The 21,156-nt window shown below is 42.1% G+C and overlaps 1 protein-coding gene across 1 annotated transcript in view; it reads left to right on the forward strand.

Moving 5' to 3' along the window:
- The window catches only part of STX1A (syntaxin 1A), a 206,505-nt gene that overhangs the window by 101,825 nt on the left and 83,524 nt on the right, over positions 1-21,156 (forward strand). Inside the window, exon 2 of the mRNA XM_073616574.1 lies at positions 18,488-18,565. Within this exon, the coding sequence (XP_073472675.1) occupies positions 18,488-18,565 (78 nt within the window). The remainder of the gene's footprint in view (positions 1-18,487; positions 18,566-21,156) is intronic.

Below are 21,156 nucleotides of genomic sequence, written 5' to 3' on the forward strand. Positions count from 1 at the left end.
AGTGGAATTTATACTTGCACATCTCTGGCATCCTTGACTATACAGACTGTGGTAAATGCTGGTGTTTCTGTGCTTTTTCCCATTTCCCTCTTATGTCCAATGCTTGATTCTGAATAAAGTTGCTGTCTATCTATCCTTTATGTGGCTGTATGCAGAGAGGGATGAATAGACTGGAGGCATGCAAGCAATGGGAGTGCAGAACCCCCAGTAGAATATCTACTGAAAGATGTTATGAAGGCAAGTGTAAATTACACGTTACATTACAAATAATAAAGCTTTAGGGCACTTTCTCACTGGGGCCGCGCCGTGTTAACAGTAAAGTAAAGTACCAAAGATGCTGCTTGCAGGACTTTTTGTAACGTCCCGCAAGCGCACCACCCCAGCGTGAAGGCACACTGGGAAGGTATGGGAGGCGGTTTTCAGGTGCTTTAAAGGCGCTATTTCTAACGCTAAAACGCCTGAAAACCGCCTTCAGTGTGGAGGGGGTCTAGAAATAAAATTTAGATTTTATCAATGGGTAAAAATATACAGAGCTTTGCTGCACAGGTTTTTAAAAAAAATGACATTGTAGGAAGGGAACCGCCATCAAATCGCACATTTCACTGCTCTCAATGACGATGGAAAGCCCCATTACACTGACACTTCCTATCATACTATACATCCGGAATGCCTGTCTGTAAATCAACACTCTCTCCTAGTTGGCCTATGGACACACTTATACATAGTAAAACAATGCCTTCATGTTCAGTCATCCCCACAAGACACAAGTGGAAGGATTGAAAGAACCCAAAGACACATAGATGTGGAAGAGGCAGAATAATGAAAGGTTTCCTCATTGACTCACATTTGCTTGTTATGCAAGTATGCTAGAAATAGTGTCGGGAAATAATTCTATGTCACATGTAGAATATAGTTACGTACAGCAGTCTGTATTGGGGGAGTCGGGAAAAGCTTGAGTCAGAATATTGTGTATCACTCGTGACTGTGAGTCCTGTTTGCAGACGTGTTTGTTTAGCAATTACTGACAGCTTAAAGCAAACCTTTCTCATTTCTGGTGAATTCAAACTAAGCATGTGATGAAAAATGCATAAGCTACACTATAGGCTCACTGATTAGTACTGTTAAGTCTTTAAGGTCCTTATGGAAACAAAATGTTACTCTTTATCTCCACAATTACAGGCAACCCAGTATCTCCTTCAAACTCACTATACTACATATAGAAAGTGAAGACTTCAATAAAATTGATAGATCCAATACTAATCATATCTTGCTGGTCACTAAAAACATTACTAGATGTTGGAAGTCCCCCACACCGCCCAGATTCACTTGGATCATAGGAGATCTCTAATGCAATGTTCCATGCAAAAAATTTAACGTATGACCGCTTCCACCAGTGTTGGAACCCATGGCCTACATGCAACCTTCCAACACTAGATGTACACTGAGCAAAATTTTGTCTGGTACTTGAAGAGGAACTTCAGCCCCTTCACCTCCCTCCCGAATATTTTTTAATGTGCTAGTACTAAGCCCTCCAGTTAAGTGCTGTCATCGCTGGAGGCCGCTTCCATCTTCATCCTACTTCCTTCCGGGTCCGTGGACTCCAGCCGTGTGACTGGCCGGAGCTGCGATAACTTCACTCCCATGCATGTGTGGGGGAGCCGCCAATCACAGGACATGACTCTGAAGGAATGGCCTGGGTGGCCGTTCCTTCAAAGCGCATGCACTGATGATGTCATCGGCTGCATATACAGTAAACATCTCCTAAACAGTGCACGTTTAGGAGATATTTACAGTAACTATAGGTAAGCCTTATTATAGACTTACCTATAGGTACAAGTCAGAGATAAGAGTGTACTCCCACTTTAAAATCTGAATTTTGGTTAAAAATAAAGACTAAGGACATTTATGCCTCGTTTCCACTGAGCGGTTCGGGTCGGTACAGTTTGAATGGCCTAGAATGGTCCTGTCTATTATGGTGAGCGTTTCCACTGCAATTGGGACCACAAGGGGCCATACAGGGTTTAGAAAAAATGCCTCAGCATAGCACATCAGAGGGTTTTCTGTCAGCCAATCAGTGGAATGTATCGTAGCTCAGCCCTAACCGAAACGTTCCATTTTCTATGGCCCCACATCTGAAGCAGGACCCTGAATGGAACGGTTCGGTTCGGTTGTATGGGCCGCTTTCATAATGGAAACACCCAAAATAGCATACCGTACCGAACTGAACCGATCCGCTCAGTGGAAACAAGGCACTAGTGGTAAAGAAGTACTGCTCCAGATTAGGCCTCATACACACTGGATGTTTTTACAGCTGCTGTTTTTGGCTTTGAATGTTTTTTTCTGCAGCCAGTGAACTCTCCAGCATGTTATCCTATGTATCCATGCACACATAAGCTGTTATCAGAATTTTTGGCAGGGACGTTTTCTGGCTGGGAAAAAACCCCCAGAACTAGTGTGTTTTGAGAGGAGTTGTTCAGCTGTAAAAACGCTCTAAAATGCTGCTATTTGGCGTTTTTGAGCCATAAGCTTTTGTGGGAGTATAGTTATGCTAAAAAAAAAAGCTAAAAACTGCAAACGCTAAAAAAAACGCTACTGCAAAAACGCTGCAAAACTCATTCTACAGCTACAGCTTTGTACAGCGTATTAAAGTGGTTGTAAACCCTTACAGACCACTTTGTGCTACAAGTAAACCTATAATAAGGCTTACCTGTAGCTACCCAGGATATCTCCTAAACCTGCAGGGTTTATGTGATATCCCCTGTATTTGCATGTGCCAACGTCATCTGCACATGCGCACTGACACAAACTGAAGCAATGGCATGTATGTGCCGTTGCTGCGCGCGTGCGCAGGACTGACGTCATGGCGGCTCCGGCCAATCACAGCGCCGGAGCCGCAATACCCGGAAGTAACCCCTGGGAGTGATGTCGGCCGCCGGAGCGGTGTACAGGCACCACAGCGTGGGCTTCAATCTCAGGTGAGTATAACATAATGAGCTAGTATGCTATGCATACTAGCTCATTATGCCTTTGTCTTGCAGGTGTTAGTTTTTTCTTTTTTTTCAACCACTTTAAGTCCAGTGTGCATGAGGCCTTAGGGTAAGTATTGCGGGAAAAGCTGCTCTTTTTTTCATTTTTGTACAGTCATTTAGAAATGTTGGCACTTCTGCATCTAATGTAACGCTTTTTAAATACTCTTCAGAGAAGCTCTAAAATATAATCATCGCTTGCTTAAATCCTTTTTCTTTTAATGGACAGTTGAAAATGTCACCCCCGATGGCTTCTAGTAATGACTACCATGACAGGAATAGACGGGTTCCATCTTTAAAGGGACACCTGCTTGGCTGCAGTCTAAAGTGATTCTGTGATGCTTTGTTTTATGGTTTCTCATCTCATCTTGTGCTCTGTAGAGCTGACTGCCCTGGCATGCCATCCTCTTGTTCGGCATACACAGTTCTACATAAGTGGGAGGAAAGATTCATCTGCAGTTCAGTTCTTGTAGAGAGGATGATATATGACAGTGTCAGCTCTGCTCTCTCACGGCCAGTAATTCTCTTGTTGTATTGTGAGGGAGGTGGGAGCGACACTGCCTTCCCACATAACATCAAGAAGCCAGTGACAGCTCCTCTCTGGTAATCCACCAAGAGCTGCACTGTAGTTCTTCCCTGGAAACACTGCAGTATTTATGGACGTGTCTGTGTTCTAATAATGCCACATCTAGTGCAATCTCTCATTCGTTAACCTCTGGGAATTGGGTCACAGGACCCTTTAGAAGGCTGGATTTATGTGGGCTAATAGATCCTTAGGGAGCAAGTGGTTTCCATGTAGCTTCCCCATAAAACATGTATAATGATATACATGTTTATAGTATGTATCGGTGGTTTTGCACACTGGCTTTAAAATTATAAACCAATAATAGCCCACACAAAACCTTTGGGCTTTAGGTGGCAAGCGATCAAATGAAATCTGGCTTGTAGGCTATTATTGATTTCGGATTTTAAAGCCCCTGTGCAAAACTAAACTTTTATATTTGTGTGTATGTATATGTGTATATGTGTGTGTGTGTGTGTGTGTGTGTGTATATGTGTGTGTGTGTGTGTGTGTATATATATATATATATATATATATATATATATATATATATATATATATATATATATATATATACTGTATTTATTGGCGTATAACACTCACTTTTTCACCATGAAAATCGGTTGCAAATAGCGTGTGCGTGTTATACGCCAATACTTCAATTTCAGCTGTCTCGGAGGCAAGGGGGGGGCGAGTGCCATCAGGTTATATACAGTGAGAATCTCCTGTTTACTTGGCGGCCTCTGTAATAGGAAGTCAATAGATGGCAATGACGAGGCTGCTGCATTTATGGCAATGACGAGGCTGCTGCATTTATGGCAATGGCGAGGCTGCTGCATTTATGGCAATGGCGCGGCTGCTGCATTGATGGCAATGGTGAGGCTGTATTGATGTGGACTAATAAGGCTGCATTGATGGCACTTGTGAGGCTGCAGGTGGGCATTAATCAGGCTGAATTGATGGCAATGGTGAGGCTGCAGATGGGCACTGACCCTTATTTTGCTTCAAAGTTCCTTATTTAAAATTTAAGTTTTTTGCTGAAACTTCCCTCTTAAAATGAATGTGCGTGTTATACGCCTGTGCGTGTTATATGCCGATAAATACGGGTATATATATATATATATATATATATATATATATATATATATATATATATATATATAATATTTATATTTATTACAGTTACAGTATCTCACAAAAGTGAGTACACCCCTCACATTTTTTTAAATAGTTTATTATATCTTTTTTCATGTGACAACACTAAAGAAATGACTTTGCTACAATGTAAAGTAGTGAGTGTACAGCTTGTATAACAGTGTACAGTGGGGACGGACGGAAAGTATTCAGACCCCCTTAATTTTTTCACTCTTTGTTATATTGCAGCCATTTGCTAAAATCATTTAAGTTCGTTTTTTTCGTTTTTTTTCCTCATTAATGTACACACAGCACCCCATATTGACAGAAAAACACAGAATTGTTGACATTTTTGCAGATTTATTAAAAAAGAAAAACTGAAATATCACATGGTCCTAAGTATTCAGACCCTTTGCTGTGACACTCATATATTTAACTCAGGTGCTGTCCATTTCTTCTGATCATCCTTGAGATGGTTCTACACCTTCATTTGAGTCCAGCTGTGTTTGATTATACTGATTGGACTTGATTAGGAAAGCCACACACCTGTCTATATAAGATCTTACAGCTCACAGTGCATGTCAGAGCAAATGAGAATCATGAGGTCAAAGGAACTGCCTGAAGAGCTCAGAGACAGAATTGTAGCAAGGCACGGATCTGGCCAAGGTTACAAAAAAATTTCTGCTGCACTTAAGGTTCCTAAGAGCACAGTGGCCTCCATAATCCTTAAATAGAAGACGTTTGGGATGACCAGAACCCTTCCTAGAGCTGGCCGTCCAGCCAAACTGAGCTATTGGGGGAGAAGAGCCTTGGTGAGAGAGGTAAAGAAGAACCCAAAGATCACTGTGGCTGAGCTCCAGAGATGCAGTCGGGAGATGGGAGAAAGTTGTAGAAAGTCAACCATCACTGCAGCCCTCCACCAGTCAGGGCTTTATGGCAGAGTGGCCCGACGGAAGCCTCTCCTCAGTGTAAGACACATGAAAGCCTGCATGGAGTTTGCTAAAAAACACCTAAAAGACTCCAAGATGGTGAGAAATGAGGTCTGATGAGACCAAGATAGAACTTTTTGGCCTTAATTCTAAGCAGTATGTGTGGAGAAAACCAGGCACTGCTCATCACCTGTCCAATACAGTCCCAACAGTGAAGCATGGTGGTGGTAGCATCATGCTGTGGGGGTGTTTTTCAGCTGCAGGGACAGGACGACTGGTTGCAATCGAGGGAAAGATGAATGCGGCCAAGTACAGGGATATCCTGGACGAAAACCTTCTCCAGAGTGCTTAGAACCTTGGACTGGGCCGAAGATTTACCTTCCAACAAGACAATGACCCTAAGCACACAGCTAAAATAACGAAGGAGTGGCTTCACAACAACTCTGTGACTGTTCTTGAATGGCCCAGCCAGAGCCCTGACTTAAACCCAATTGAGCATCTCTGGAGAGACCTAAAAATGGCTGTCCACCAACGTTTACCATCCAACCTGACAGAACTGGAGAGGATCTGCAAGGAAGAATGGCAGAGGATCCCCAATTCCAGGTGTGAAAAACTTGTTGCATCTTTCCCAAAAAGACTCATGGCTGTATTAGATCAAAAGGGTGCTTCTACAAAATACTGAGCAAAGGGTCTGAATACTTAGGACCATGTGATATTTCAGTTTTTCTATTTTATTAAATCTGCAAAAATGTCAACAATTCTGTGTTTTTCTGTCAATATGGGGTGCTGTGTGTACATTAATGAGGGAAAAAAATGAACTTAAATGATTTTAGCAAATGGTTGTAATATAACAAAGAGTGAAACATTTAAGGGGGTCCGTCATAACTCAACACACAGCCATTAATGTCTAAACCGCTGGCCACAATAGTGAGTGCGCCAGTAAGTGAAAATGCCCAAATTGGGCCCATTGAGCCATTTTCCATCCCCCTTGTCATGTGACTTGTTAGTGTTACAAGGACTCAGGTGTGAATGGGGAGCAGGTGTGTTAAATTTGGTGTTATCGCTCTCACTCTCATACTGGTCACTGACTGGAAGTTCAACATGGCGCCTCACGGCAAAGAACTCTGAGGATCTGTGAAAAAGAATTGTTGCTCTACATAAAGATGGCCTAGGCTGTAAGAAGATTGCCAGGACCCTGAAACTGAGCTGCAGTACGGTGGCCAAGACCATACAGTGGTTTAACGGAACAGGTTCCACTCAGAACAGGCCTTGCCATGGTTGGCCAAAGAAGTTGAGTGCACATGCTCAGCGTCCTATCCAGAGGTTGTCTTTGGGAAATAGACGTATGAGTGCTGTCAGCATTGCTGCAGAGCCTGAAGGGGTGGAGGGGGGGTCTTCTAAAGATTCTAAGGACATGGATTACTGGAACCATGTCCTTTGGTCTGAAGAGACCAAGATAAACTTATATGGTTCAGATAGTGTCAAGCGTGTGTGGAGGCAACCAGGTGAGGAGTACAAAGACAATTGTGTCTTGCCTACAGTCAAGCATGGTGGTGGGAGTGTCATGGTCTGGGGCTGCATGAGTGCTGCGGGCACTGGGGAGCTACAGTTCATTGGGGGGAACCATGAATGCCAACATGTACTGTGACATACTGAAGCAGAGCATGATCCCCTCCCTTAGGAGACAGGGCCGCAAGGCAGTATTCCAACATGGTTACGACCCCAAACACACCTCCAAGACGACCACTGCCTTGCTAAAGAAGCTGAGGGTAAAGGTGATGGACTGGCCAAGCATGTCTCCAGACCTAAACCCTATTGAGCATCTGTGGGGCATCCTAAAAATTGAAGGTGGAGGAGCGCAAGTTCTCTAACATCCACCAGCTCCGTGATGTCGTCATGGAGGAGTGGAAGAGGACTCCAGTGGCAAACTGTGAAGCTCTGGTGAACTCCATGCCCAAGAGGGTTAAGGCAGTGCTGGGAAAATAATGGTGGCCACACAAAATATTGACACTTTGGTCCCAATTTTGAAATTTTTCCTTAGGGGTGTACTCACTTTTGTTGCCAGCGGTTTAGACATTAATGGCTGTGTGTTGAGTTATTTTGAGGGGACAGCCAATCTACACTGTTATGCAAGCTGTACACTCACTACTTTACATTGTAGCAAAGTGTCATTTCTTCAGTGTTGTCACATGAAAAGATGTAATAAAATATTTACAAAAATGTGAGGGGTGTACTCATTTTGCGAGATACTGTAACTGTATGTATATGTATATGTATATATATATCTATATATATCTATATCGATAGATAGATATAGATATATCTATATATAGAGATATAATATAGTTTTGCATAGTGGCTTTAAAATCCAAAACCAATAATAGCCCACAAACCAGATTTGATTGCTCGCCACCTAAAGCCCAAAGGTTTTGCCATGACAGCCATTCCACGTGTAAATTATAGATCAACTCGCTTCCCTTCCACTTTTGATTTCATCACTTTATCCAACATTTACAAGCCATGACAGTGTATGTGCAAATTATTAAATCAGTTGTGAATTAGAGGATGCGTTATTTCAGTAAAGACCGAGTAACTGTCAGAGGTATGTAGTAATATGAAGCCTCATTTATAAATGTCTATCAACTGCCTAACCTCCTACAGGGCCTACTTAGAAGTTGGTAGATCATGATAATAAATTATGTGAATGTTCTCTTCAATTATCCAATCATGTGAATAGCAAAATCTCTGTTCACTGTGAATACACAATTATGTGTAAGTATGTAAACAGGAATTTCCTTTTTATGGGATTGGATAATTTTGTTCTTTTAGTTAAATCAGTCTCAATTTGTGAGGCCAGGCAACAAATGGTCAATGGTGTAAAGAAACTAAATTGGATATCAATTAGAAATTAGAAATAAGCCTGCACAATCATATTTAAAATATAATTAAACGCTCTCATTAAAGTGGTTGTAAAGCCTAAATATTTTTTACCTTAATGAATTCCTTGCATTAAGGTAAAAAATGTTCAGGTGTCAACATCCGCCCAGGGGCGGGGCCAAGTCCTGCTGTCTGTGTTAAAGGATGCAGCAGCGCTGCTCGGGTGCGAAACGTGTAGGGAAGCGCGTACAGATCAAGATCTTTGTTTGGATGCTCCTTCATCCAGCCCGTTAATACCTTTATATCACTTTGGATACTGTATCTTCAATATTAAGGTACACCATGTAAATGTGTCGGCTAGATATTGTAGTCAGGGAGAATATAGGAGTTCAGTATACCCCTTTTGGGATGTTGTCACACATCCGTTATGGAGTTTTTAAAACATGTTTTGATGTATGTTTAATAAACTTTGTAAATTGTTTTCACTATATGACATACTCTAGTGCTTTTTTCCTTTACATTGGCGTTATGAGTGGCACCCTTTAAACTCCTTTCTTTCTTTATCTCTATAGAGGTATTGTACAATGATGGGATTTGTAGTTTACTCAAAAAAGATTTGTTTGATGCTTCCAGTTAAGCTCACAGGAAATGACAAAGACACTGGCAAGTATTTTCTCTACTTGCTGAAAATGTTCTTAGCTGAAAAAAGAACCAATGTAGCCATCACATCCAGGTATTCTGCAATATATTAAAATTTGTTCTTTGGTGTAGTATGCTTTAAGAGAAAAACTGCGATTTCTGCAGAACTGTCTCAAGTTTGTCTTGGATCCTCACATAACTGTCACAATGGGCAGCGCTAAAATACGCTGGGGGGGGAGAATCACAAATATACATAAAATCTCTAGCAAATCCTTTTCTTGTAGGGAACGTTCTCCCTACACTGTTCCTATCTGGCATCACCATCATGAATTGAGACCTGGCAAATCTGCAGACTTACTTCAGGAACTCGACCCTTATTGTCAAAAATAGTTTTTAAATCTTGCAACATGTCCTTGTAAAAAAGAAAGAAAAAAACATACTTATTCGTTCATGGAGTACAATGTTGTCTTACTTGTAGGGTAAGTTCTCTCTATGTTACTCCTCTCTGGCGCAGAGACTTAGTGCATGCACAGACTCACTACAGGGATCTTTGCCTGGTCTGCAAGACCTGACAGATCCCACAATGTGTGTGTCCATGTGCCAGACCCCTCTGTGCATTTCTAATAGCAGATACGCCAAGCCCTTATAAGCCAGCAGAGACCCCACGACATTTGCCTGTAGGGATGCGTGAAGTAGAAGGGGGAAATTTGTGGGACCGCGTGCTTGCGCAGAAACGCTCAAGGGATCCCAGAGTGACTCGCGATGTTCCTGCACATGCTCAGGGTTCAGGCACATCATCTTCACCTAAGCAAGAATTAAAGACTTGGATTTCCGATTTTGGTGGAAAAAAAAGGTTTAGTTAAAACAAAATCTATATTTTTTTAACTTTTGTTATAGGGAGTGGTAGGAGGTACGAGAGAAGAACATTAGAAAAGGCTGCAGGTCCGCTTTATTTTTATTTTATTTATTTCAGGTACTTGTATAGCGCACCAATTTACACAGCGCTTTACATATAATATATAAAATATATATATATATAAAATATATATTATATATTGTACGTTCACATCAGTCCCTGGCTTACAATCTAAGGTCCCTATCACTCATACTAGGGCCAATTTTAGACAGGATCCAATTAACCGACCAGCATGTCTTTGGAGTGTGGGGGGAAAACAAATGCAGGCACAGGAAGAACATGCAAACTCCAGGCAGGTAGTGTCGTGGTTGGGATTCGAACCAGCCACCCTTCTTACTGCTAACCACTACACCACTGTGCCGCCCAGTTTGAATAAAAACTGTAGAGCCCATTCACACACACACATTGCAGTTTACCATAGTAAGGTCAAGGTGTGAATGAACCCCTTATAGTTACCCCTTAAATACACATTAAACCGCAGCACATAGCTGTGAACCAGCCACATAGAAAATAGAAGAGCATGGGATTTCATCTTGAAATGCATTTTTATAAAGTTAAATTTAAGCGTATGGGTTTATTCATACAGCCACAAAAAAATCTGCATTTTTATCAGTACTACTTTTTTTTTTTATGAACCAGAAGGCAGATCTGTAGTTTTTCAATGGACCCATGCATAAAGTGCGTTTAACATTAGTAAACATGCTGCATTCAGACCTGTAGAATCAAGATAGAAAAACTTTCATCTGAGGTCAGTAATTTCCTAGCGTATGCATATAAAGGCATGTACATGGACATAAATTTAATGGAATGGTAGTAGGATTTTGCGTACCTAAATACTGTACGGACATTTACGCATCTAATTTACACGTGTAAATTCAAGCACTTTACGGACTAATAGATGTTTTGTTACGCAGGATCTTTCTGCCAGCAAGATCCTACATAGATGATCAGTATAGAAAACTATAGACTTTAGAATGCCTCTATTCTAAGCAATAAATCAATTTTTGACTAAAGCATGTCTAGGTATAACCAGTTTAGAAGGGGTTATAACTAGAATGAGTTATCCCATACACACATCAGAACAGGCACATCTCCATAGAGCACTGCAAATGATCAATTCCTATCTCCTGGTTCAGTCGGCGATGTTCCAGATGTACATCTGAGCAGGTCAAGGCAGAACGCTGTGATGTGAAGGTAGGCTGTCATATAAAATAGATGGATAATAGAAGTAGCTAACAGGTCTCAGGGGGAGCTGAAACCAATTCACTAAGCAGCATGGTAGCAAAGAAGAAACTGGTCATGAGCTGGATAGCCTCAGCTTAACTACATAGCTTCTATTCTCAGTGGAGGAGATGGGGGGAGATCTGCAGGGACAGGGCATTTTATCTTATATTAGCTGGTTTTCAAATGATCTCAAAGTGTCAGATTTACCATTTTTTGTAAGGTAAGCGAATGAAAGGATATATGAGAAGAATTAAACACAAGGGGCCTACTTGTATTGCTGCTGTATGGTGCACAGTCACTCACTAAACAGGCTGATTTATTGTGCAAGAGACACCTGCCATGTTTAATGAGGACCTAGAAATGAAGGCTGGAGAATAGCTGATCTGTTTGTCACATCCACCCACTCACATGCAGGAAGAATGTAAACAAAGGAAGAGGGATCAGTTGAGATAAAGATGTACATGTATTCCACAGTCACAACCAATTATCTGTCATAATGTGCAACTCCTCCCCATAATTAGCCTTGCTTTCCCAAGTAAGGTTGCCACAATTTGTAACCAATATCATATATTATACAATTTTATTTTTGGTGTCTTCATATGTCTATTTGTGATAGATTATTGCTATCCTTATCTTAAACACCTTACATCCCAAAATCACAATAGGGTGGAGGGGAAATTAGATTTTGTTGTTCTATACAGAATAGATATCATGTTTTTTTTCCTCTTCTCCATACATGTTTTTCAACCATGGGGTCTCTCTCTCTCTCTGCCTGTCTCTATCTCTCTCTCTGCCTGTCTCTATCTCTCCCTCTGCCTGTCTCTATCTCTCTCTCTGCCTGTCTCTATCTCTCTCTCTGCCTGTCTCTCTCTCTCTCTCTCTCTGCCTGTCTCTCTCTCTCTCTCTCTCTCTGCCTGTCTCTCTCTCTCTGCCTGTCTCTCTCTGCCTGTCTCTCTCTGCCTGTCTCTCTCTCTCTGCCTGTCTCTCTCTCTCTCTCTCTCTCTCTCTGCCTGTCTCTCTCTCTCTCTCTCTCTCTCTGCCTGTCTCTCTCTCTCTCTGCTTGTCCCTCTCTCTCTGCCTTTCTGTCTGTCTGTCTCTCTCTGCCTTTCTGTCTGTCTGTGTCTGTCTGTCTCTCCCTCTCTCTCTCTCTCTGCCCCTCTCTTTCGCTGTGCCTGTCTCTCTCTGCCCCCCCCTCTCTCTCTCTCTCTCTCTCTCTCTCTCTCTGCCCCCCCTCTCTCTCTCTCTGCCCCCTCTCTCTCTTTCTGCCTCTCTCTCTCTCTGTGCCTGTCTCTCTCTGCTGTCTCTGTATCTCTGCTGTCTGTCTCTCTGCCTCTCTCTCTCTTTCTCTGTGCCTCTCTCTTTCTCTGTGCCTCTCTCTTTCTCTCTGCCCCCCCCTCTCTCTCTCTCTCTCTCTCTCTCTCTCTCTGCCTCTCTCGCTGCCCCCCTCTCTTTCTGCCTCTCTCTTTCTGCCCCTCTCTCTCTCTCTCTCTCTCTCTCTCTCTCTCTCTCTCTCTCTGCCTCTCTTTCGCTCTGCCTCTCTCTCTCCTGTCTCTCTGCCTCTCTCTTTCGCTCTGCCTCTCTCTCTCTGTCTCTCTGCCCCCTCTCTCTGCCTCTCTCTCTCTCTGCCTCTCTCTCTCTCTGCCTCTCTCTCTCTCTCTCTCTCTCTCTGCCTTCGCCTGCCTGTCTGTCTCTCTCTCTCTCATATGTATAGTATTTTTCTGTGATGTCGTTTGTTGTACCATGCTTTATTATTTATAGGACACATTTATTTTGTCAAAATGGACTTTCTCAGACATGCAAAATGTGTGGACCATGAAGAAGCAAATTAATAGCGAAATGCGTTAGTCCTGGGCACCTCCTATGTATAATCGCATGAACTGAAAATCATTGTGTCATATGTTTCTATGTAGATGGCTAAATTTTACATTGGTGAAATGGGCCTTGTCCTTTTAAATTTGTATTTGTTTTACAAAGATTTTTTTATTGATTTTTCCAAGTTTAACAATAAGGAGAAATCAACAGCAAGTAAAGGCACATTGGGTTAGTACAAACAGTGTGGTTAAGAAAGGCACATCTCATCAGGAACTACAGTGTCTCAGTTACATGCATTAGCCAGGATGAGCCAAAACTGTTACCTAGGTATGCATAGGGAGGTAAGAACCAAAGAGAACAATGCACCTTAAAATGTGGTGTAGAGAAGGGGAAGAAAAAAGAAGGGGGAGGGCTGAGGAGAGAAAATCTGCAAACGTTTGCAGAGGGAGAGTGAAGAAAGGAGAAAAATTGAGGGGGGGGGGGGCTCTCCCACTTGGTCTAGCTAGGTCACAAAAATGTCAAGTCTCCAGGCACGATCAAACTGAAAGTAAAGTCCTTTCTATGTTCACTTGAAAGTCGTATGCAATCCAGGGATCCCAAAACTTAAGTGTAGTATGGGTATCCTCCACTTTTAACCTTATTTATTATTTCCTAACGTTGTTGTCTCATCATCAAATTCGCTGTCTACCATGGGTATACATATTAAATATCAAGTGGACACTGAATATGGGTTGTGTGCATCTGAGTAAAAAAAACAAAACAAAAAGTGTCAATGGGCTTTGAAGGACTTCCACAGGTTAGAGCAGTTAGTAAAGGGATGTGCATGATCTGCTGATACGTGAATATGAGCTTTTGTACTACACTGTAAATAGTTGTTTTGTTCCCATGATACTCATGTAGTCACTGGCGCATCTGTCTTCTGCAGGGAATCAAATTGTGTAAGCAAATAATTCTTGTGCCATTCACCAAGACTTAGCTATGACATCATTCCTGCTAGCTTTACTAGCCTCCTATACAGTATCCATACAAGTCTATGTAATCATGTGGAGAATTACGAAGTCCCTTGGGCTAATATACAGTGCAGCTCATATTGTTGATCTCTGGGGTATAGCTATAAATACATTGTATCTTGGGTGATATAGCTACGTTTTCCGAGTTACAAATATCATCCCTTAGGCTTCCAAGAGGATTCCCTGTTCATACTCTAAGGCAAAAAGCATATTGTACAATGTTAGCTAGAAAAAGATATGGGTACTCAATGAACACATTATTAGGTACACTGCTCTTCAGTGAGAATGGGTAAAATGAATGACCTGAGCAACTTTGTCCATGGAACTGTTGGTGACGGGGTGGTTTTAGGTTCAGAAACAGATGACCTCCTGAAATTTTAATAGATGTTTAAAATAACAAAAACATCCAGTAAGTGGAAACTTTCAGGCAAATAGGCACCTTGCTAATGACCATGGTGAGGGGAGAATGGCCGGTCCTAACAAAAAGTCCACGCAACTGCTAATACAACCTCTTTTTAGCAGCAGTGGTTTGCAGAAGATGATTTCCGAGCACATTAAACATAAGCCCTTGAAACAGATGAGCTACAAGTGCAAAGGCCCATGCAGGGGTCTATGTCTGTCAACTGAAAAACAAGGCTACCAGACAATTATAGACATTGTTGTTTGGTCTGGTGAAGTTAGATTTCTGTTGTGGCATGCTGATGGTTGGGCCAGAATTTGGCATGCAGAGCATCAGTTTCAGGATGAGGTAGAACTAGAGAATTGAAGGTGCAGCCATTAAATCTGCAGAAACTGCCTAAAGCTACTTGGGGGGATTTCATAAAGGGTGTCAGAGACGGTTGCGTGAATCTTTGGGAGCCCAACCGAAGTCAGTGTTCATGCTGGACACTTGTTCCTCAGTGCGCTCCTGCCCCGACCACCACTTCTGTTCACACTGACAGGCGCATAGCTGAGGTGTTTTGTAGTGTGGTGGACAGAGCCTGATGTGAGAGACTAGTTCCCCATCAGGTCTACCTTGCTGTTGAATGACAGTGTGCTGCAGTAGTTGGATCCATAGCTGCTATTACATCAAGTGGCAGCTTCCTAATCTGCCCGCTGCCTTCCACTGTCAATGAAAAGTAAGGCAGACCTAATGGGGAAACTAGTTTCTAAATTCCCCATCGAGCTCCACCCACCCAGTGACTTTGGTAATTTCCCAAACATGAGCATTACCATATTGACGGCTGGGGAATCTTCCAGCTGACATATGAATGGGGCTAGGGATACAGCCCTCCTGTGCAGGAAGTTGACACTTACATAACTTCTCCCCAGCCCAGACATGCGCCACTCTGAGCACCTGTGTACCTACGTAAACCAGCTCAGAGCTGGTCTTAATTACTGCCGGTTTACTAACCTGTGCCCTGGTGGCAACTCTAAGAAACTTTCACTGCCACAGCTACAGGTTCTTAAATGAGTATAACATCACTAATGTAAATTGTTTCTAGAATGGCTGTATTCTGTTTCAGCCAATAACGTTTTGATGAAAACTTCAGGTTTTGTGCACCTTTTCTAGGGATCCTGGCTTCTAGGATTTGTTCTTTGTTGGGAATTACAGCGGGCGCCCGGAGAAGATCCTCGTCCGCTGTCACTGGGGAAGGAGGGGGATGGCTGCAGCTGCTGGAACATGTTACATGATCTACCCTAAATACGGGTGGAACATGTAGCATGTTCCAAAAGGTGAACTTATCCTTTAAATTGGTAATGCAGTATTTTTTTTTTTTTTTTTTTTTTTTTTAATTGTCAGGGAGGTCAAATCGACATTCGCTTTTGACCTCGGTGAGAGAAAAATTGAATGAGAAGGATGAAAAAGTTTTCTCGAATGAACAAATTTATAACAGTCGCAAGTGCTGTGCTTTAAAAACAGTCAAAATGGCCTTGACATTGAATAATTCAGGATATATTAAACCACACCTATCAGAATAAATTGACCCTATAATTAAGAGAATTCAATATACCTGTATGGCTGTATAAAAGGGATCCTCTAGCACAGTATAACATTCCCCATATGCAGGTCTCTGGTAAATGTCCTCTAAGGCTCAGCAATAATCATGAAAAGAATGTCAAGGATACCGCATATGTAAAACCGTATGGTTCAAAAATTTGATGGAAACAGCCGATCTACTCACAAGCATAAAATAGGTAAAGCCTATAGTAATGCAAGCCAGTCCCAGGAATCGAACAGGCCGTCACTGGACTGCAGGGTGCGTGATGACGTCACAAATTCACAAATGTCTGATCTTGCCTACGTGTTTCAGCACGTTTCGGACATGTTTTGGGGCATGGATGTTTTTAAGTGCAGCACTTGTTTTACAATTGTTAACATCAAACTTTTTTTAAAGTACTTTTGAATGGCATTACTCACATGATCAAATGTACTGATAAGAATATTCATATAAAATCACCTACAAAATTCTGACGCGTTGGTACAGGACCCCCTCTGTGTTAGCATCCATATTCCCAGGACATAGTCCTCTCTGCTAGAGATGTGGCACACAGAACGGCACATTACTTCACATTTTCTGGGAGTGCCCGGTCTTGACTCCCTTCTGGAGACAGGTCTTGGGAATCATCCACAAACTTACTGACGTGGCTCTCCAGGACAACCCAGCAGCTATACTCCTGAATCTGACTCCAATGTCCAGCAAGCGTTACCGCAAATCCCTATTGAAACACCTCTTGAACGCGGCCAAGGCGTGTATCCCCAGCATGTGGAAACAGCAGTCCCCCCCCCCCCCCCCCCGACAGTTAGAGAGTGGTTTGTTAGAGTTTGTGATATTCAGCGCCTTACAGCTGCTATGAAGGAAAAGGAGGAGGAACATAACACCCGATGGACACATTGGGACCTGTCTCAATTCTCAGACGAGTACAAGTCCTATATTTAGGCACCCTGTCCTTGGATGGCTTGGGGTCACAGGTCATCGGCCTCGCCAGGGCTTCACACCCACCCCCCTTCCTTCTTATTCCCCCACTTTTGCTCCTCTTTATCCCTATCCCATTTTTATTTGTTTATTTACTTTTACTTTTTTTTTTCTCTCTCTTTCTCTGACACCACTGGTATCATTTACCCCTCTTCCCCATAATTAAGAAAAACCCCTGGTTTGCGGCATCCCATTTTGGTATCGCTCCCATGTTCCTAGGGTTGAGAACCGTACTTTATAGGGAATACGGCGTTTAGAATTAGATTACCAAAACATAGTAGCGTAATATTTGGCCATTAGGGACAAGCAGGTCTTACTCCTTGAGAGGTCACTTATCCCCCAGTTCGTTATACTGAATAATTGGTGCAGCTCCATTGGAACTACGTTTAGTTTAATTTTATTCTTGTTTCCGGTTAGAGGGATTTCTCTTCTGTACTGCTAGATAAAGCAGACTGAAGTCGCTAATTCACGACTTTCTGCATCACCAGCACATTCCAATGGAACCCTGAATGCTATCACACCAATGTACATTGTCTTGCTTGAATTTTTGTGAATAACTATTAACGGAAACGCTTGATTGCCATGTTGTATTCCTTGTTTACTTGTATAAACCGCATTCTTTTAAATAAAGATTAAAAAAAAAAAAATAATAATATTCATATAAACAATCCATTTGAAAATCTACTAGTAGTCAGCTTTAGTCTGGCGGACTAGGTCATGGAAGCCTGAATGTTTTAATGTGTTACTGAAAATAAGCATGTGGTTTAAGGTACAAATGAATTTCTGGCATCTATTACAAATGAATTCAATGTCAAGGTCATTGTTATAGATGTATCTTTCTTATGGCATATCCTAATTCTCAACACGCCACTGGGAGCCTTAATTAACAATGCGTGTTGTATTGAAGAGTGCTTGTTTGAAAAAGAGATAAAAGGGTAAATGTTTGATTGAAATTTTGATTAGAATGTGTATTTAATTTCCCAGATATAAAAATTACTTTTTAATATAGTTGGTTTGTTTATTTAGTAAAATAGAAAAGATGGCCATTACTGGTAGAACTGCTATGATGGCATTCCACACAACCATCTCTTGCCTGGAGGGTTGCAATGTCCAGTTGTATATTGCTTCTATCCTTCAGTCTCCATGAGAACTACAACACTATTAAGTATATTAATCATGCCATGTATCTCTTATTGTAAAGAGCAACTTTATTGACATCAGTAGAGGATTAAAGAAGCACGGAATGCTGGAAATTGGCAAAAATGCCCTGCATATGGCAGCTAGCTGCAATTCAGATTCTGTGCACCCATCAACCCACAAAACATTTTTCGACTTTATCTATAAAACAGTAATATTAATAAATGCAAAATGAATAAACTGCGGATTTTTTGTGTCTTGCAGGCTAAAGACAGTGATGAAGATGATGAAGTGGCTGTCAGTCTGGATCGAGACAAATTCATGGATGAATTTTTTGAACAGGTATGATATTCACCATGTAGATATCTGAAGCTAGAAAGTCCAATTTTTCTTGCTGCATTAGGAGAAAACATCAGAACAATGCCAGCCTGTCTGTCAGTAGACCGCTGGTTTCTCGGTGATATGGGCTTAATAAGGACTGAAAGATAGGCAATTAGTCAGCCAGCTATTTTCATGGATGCACCTGGGCTCAGGCAGGAATAATCCCAGAAGCTACACCATTCTAGAGCATCAGACACTACTTACTTTCCAGCTTAAAATTAATAGGACAATAAATTCATCTGTCAAAATGAAAAAGCATCTGTTGCTCCGTCGTTTAGGCTGGGTTCACACTATTGCCGCTTGCGGCTCACAGCAGGGGTGCAGTGCGTTTCTGTTCACAATTTCAGGCTTGATTTCAGCCTGAATTTTTGGGCTGAATTCGGACCTGAAACGGACCAAAAGATGCACAGGACCCCAGTGCAAATTTGTACCAGACCCGTAGCGGAAATATGTGAATCGACTCCATAGAGAGCCGGTCACAATGTCCTACCTTGCGAATTGGATGCGGTGAAACTTGCATCCAATTTGCATAGGTGTGAACCCAGACTTATTCCCTTTTTGAAGAGGTTCTCTGGGGGGCCCATTCACATCATTGCTTTGGGAACGTACGGCAACATACCTTACATGCATTGGAACTATGCTGTGCTATTCTGAATGTCACCCCAACTCACCTGGTTGACAGATGTGCATTGCAGCTCGACATGCAACAATGCATTGTTGTGCATTGCGATGCCATGCTGTGCCAGTAAAGGTTTATGCAGATTTTGTGGGGCATTCAAATGAATGGCCTTTTATTATGTAATACACATTAACACACTGCAATGCCGTGAGTGGGTCTTTTAAGATTACCTTCAGATGTTGCAATCGCATCTACAAAAATTGATCTGAAGCCATTTTTTTGTAAGTTGAATCAAAGAGAGGTAACAAATGGGTGGGTTGGAAAATTTGGACCCATGGTTATCTGATGGATTGGATTGTACATCTGTTGTACAATTCCTTTTTTTTTCCAGTTCAATCTTTCAGGACCTATTCGCATTTGTGCATGTGTTTTCAAGCACATGTTGGCGCACATTTTTAGGAATGTTGACATATGTTCCATGGATTGTGCCCATTCATTATCAATGGGCCCTAAATGTGTGTTTATAGACCAATAAAATGCACCTGTCTTTTTAATTTTTTTTTCCAGAACATTGCACTGAAAAGACTTTTTACATTGGCCCTCGAATTACAGTTGTCAGTATATTTCAAGGAAATTGTGAAGATTATGCAGTCAGATTGTTAGCTGTGGAACATGTTTATTTATTGCTAAGATATATTACTCAGAAGAGAGAACATACTGTAGATGCATTTACATCAGTATGTGTCTCGGGATGTTACGGTCTAATGTCTTTGCCACAACCCTGTATGTACACCCACATTCACACCTGTAGGACCTATATGTTCAGAAGCTGATTAACCTACGGCAGGGATAAGATATGTTTGTGGTTTATAGTAGGTAAAAGACACCTTAAAGAAACCTGTGCCAACAAAAACAGACCATACAAAGTCCATATACTGTGGAGAGTCTCTATCATACAGTACGGATGAGTTCAGGTGTGCTCGGATCCTAGTCTGAAGCCACCTGAGTAAACCCGTCAGGAAGCTATCACTAGTTCAGTCAGAAGCAACCAAGGCATTCCTTGCCCTACTGCCACACATATACACGCCCCTTGAATACTTTCGGCTGTGGCATGGGGAATGCTCCAGCCACAGATGTGTGGCCCAGCATAGGTGACAACTTGTTGACAGGCTCACACAGGTGGGTCCAAACAAGGATCAGAATGAAAACCAAACAAATTCCCTGTGCATAAATGTGTAGCCTGGTTCAAGTTTTATTGTGGACTCCACATCATAAGCAATATCACTCCAAGCCCTGCTGCCCTCTAGAATTGGGGATGTCCTGTAGCCACTACAAAAGTTTAATAAACAAATGAGGGCGCACCAGTCTACTGCATTATCCCACAACGTTTATTAACCACTTCAAGACCGCCGCACGACGATGTACGTCCTAAGTTTGAACGGGGATATCGTTGTTATGGCAGCAGCTAGCTGCCATAACCCCGGTATCCCCGTTTTTGTGCTGCCAGATAAAAGTGGTCCCTGCGGCGGATTCGCCGCGAGATCACTTTTATCGGTGGCGGGAGAGGGGCCCCCCTCCCGCTGCGATACGGTGCCCTCCGCCGCTTACCGGAGCCGTCGGTAGCGGCGGAGGCGATCGCATCCTATCCTGTGGTGTGTCTGGAGACAAGTGAGGACAAGATGGCGCTCACTCGTCTCCAGTAGACTGCTGGGCGGATGTGACGTCAATATGTCACTTCCGTCCACGCCTCTTAAAGGCACATTTTTTCAAATGTCATTTTTCTAAATGACTTTTTTTTTTATTATTGCATTTTAGTGTAAATATGAGATCTGAGGTCTTTTTGACCCCAGATCTCAATTTAAGAGGTCCTGCCATGCTTTTTTCTATTACAAGGGATGTTTACATTCCTTGTAATAGGAATAAAAGTGACACC

The sequence above is a fragment of the Aquarana catesbeiana genome, linkage group LG02 (assembly GCF_042186555.1).
Source record: "Aquarana catesbeiana isolate 2022-GZ linkage group LG02, ASM4218655v1, whole genome shotgun sequence".
NCBI lineage: Eukaryota > Metazoa > Chordata > Amphibia > Anura > Ranidae > Aquarana > Aquarana catesbeiana.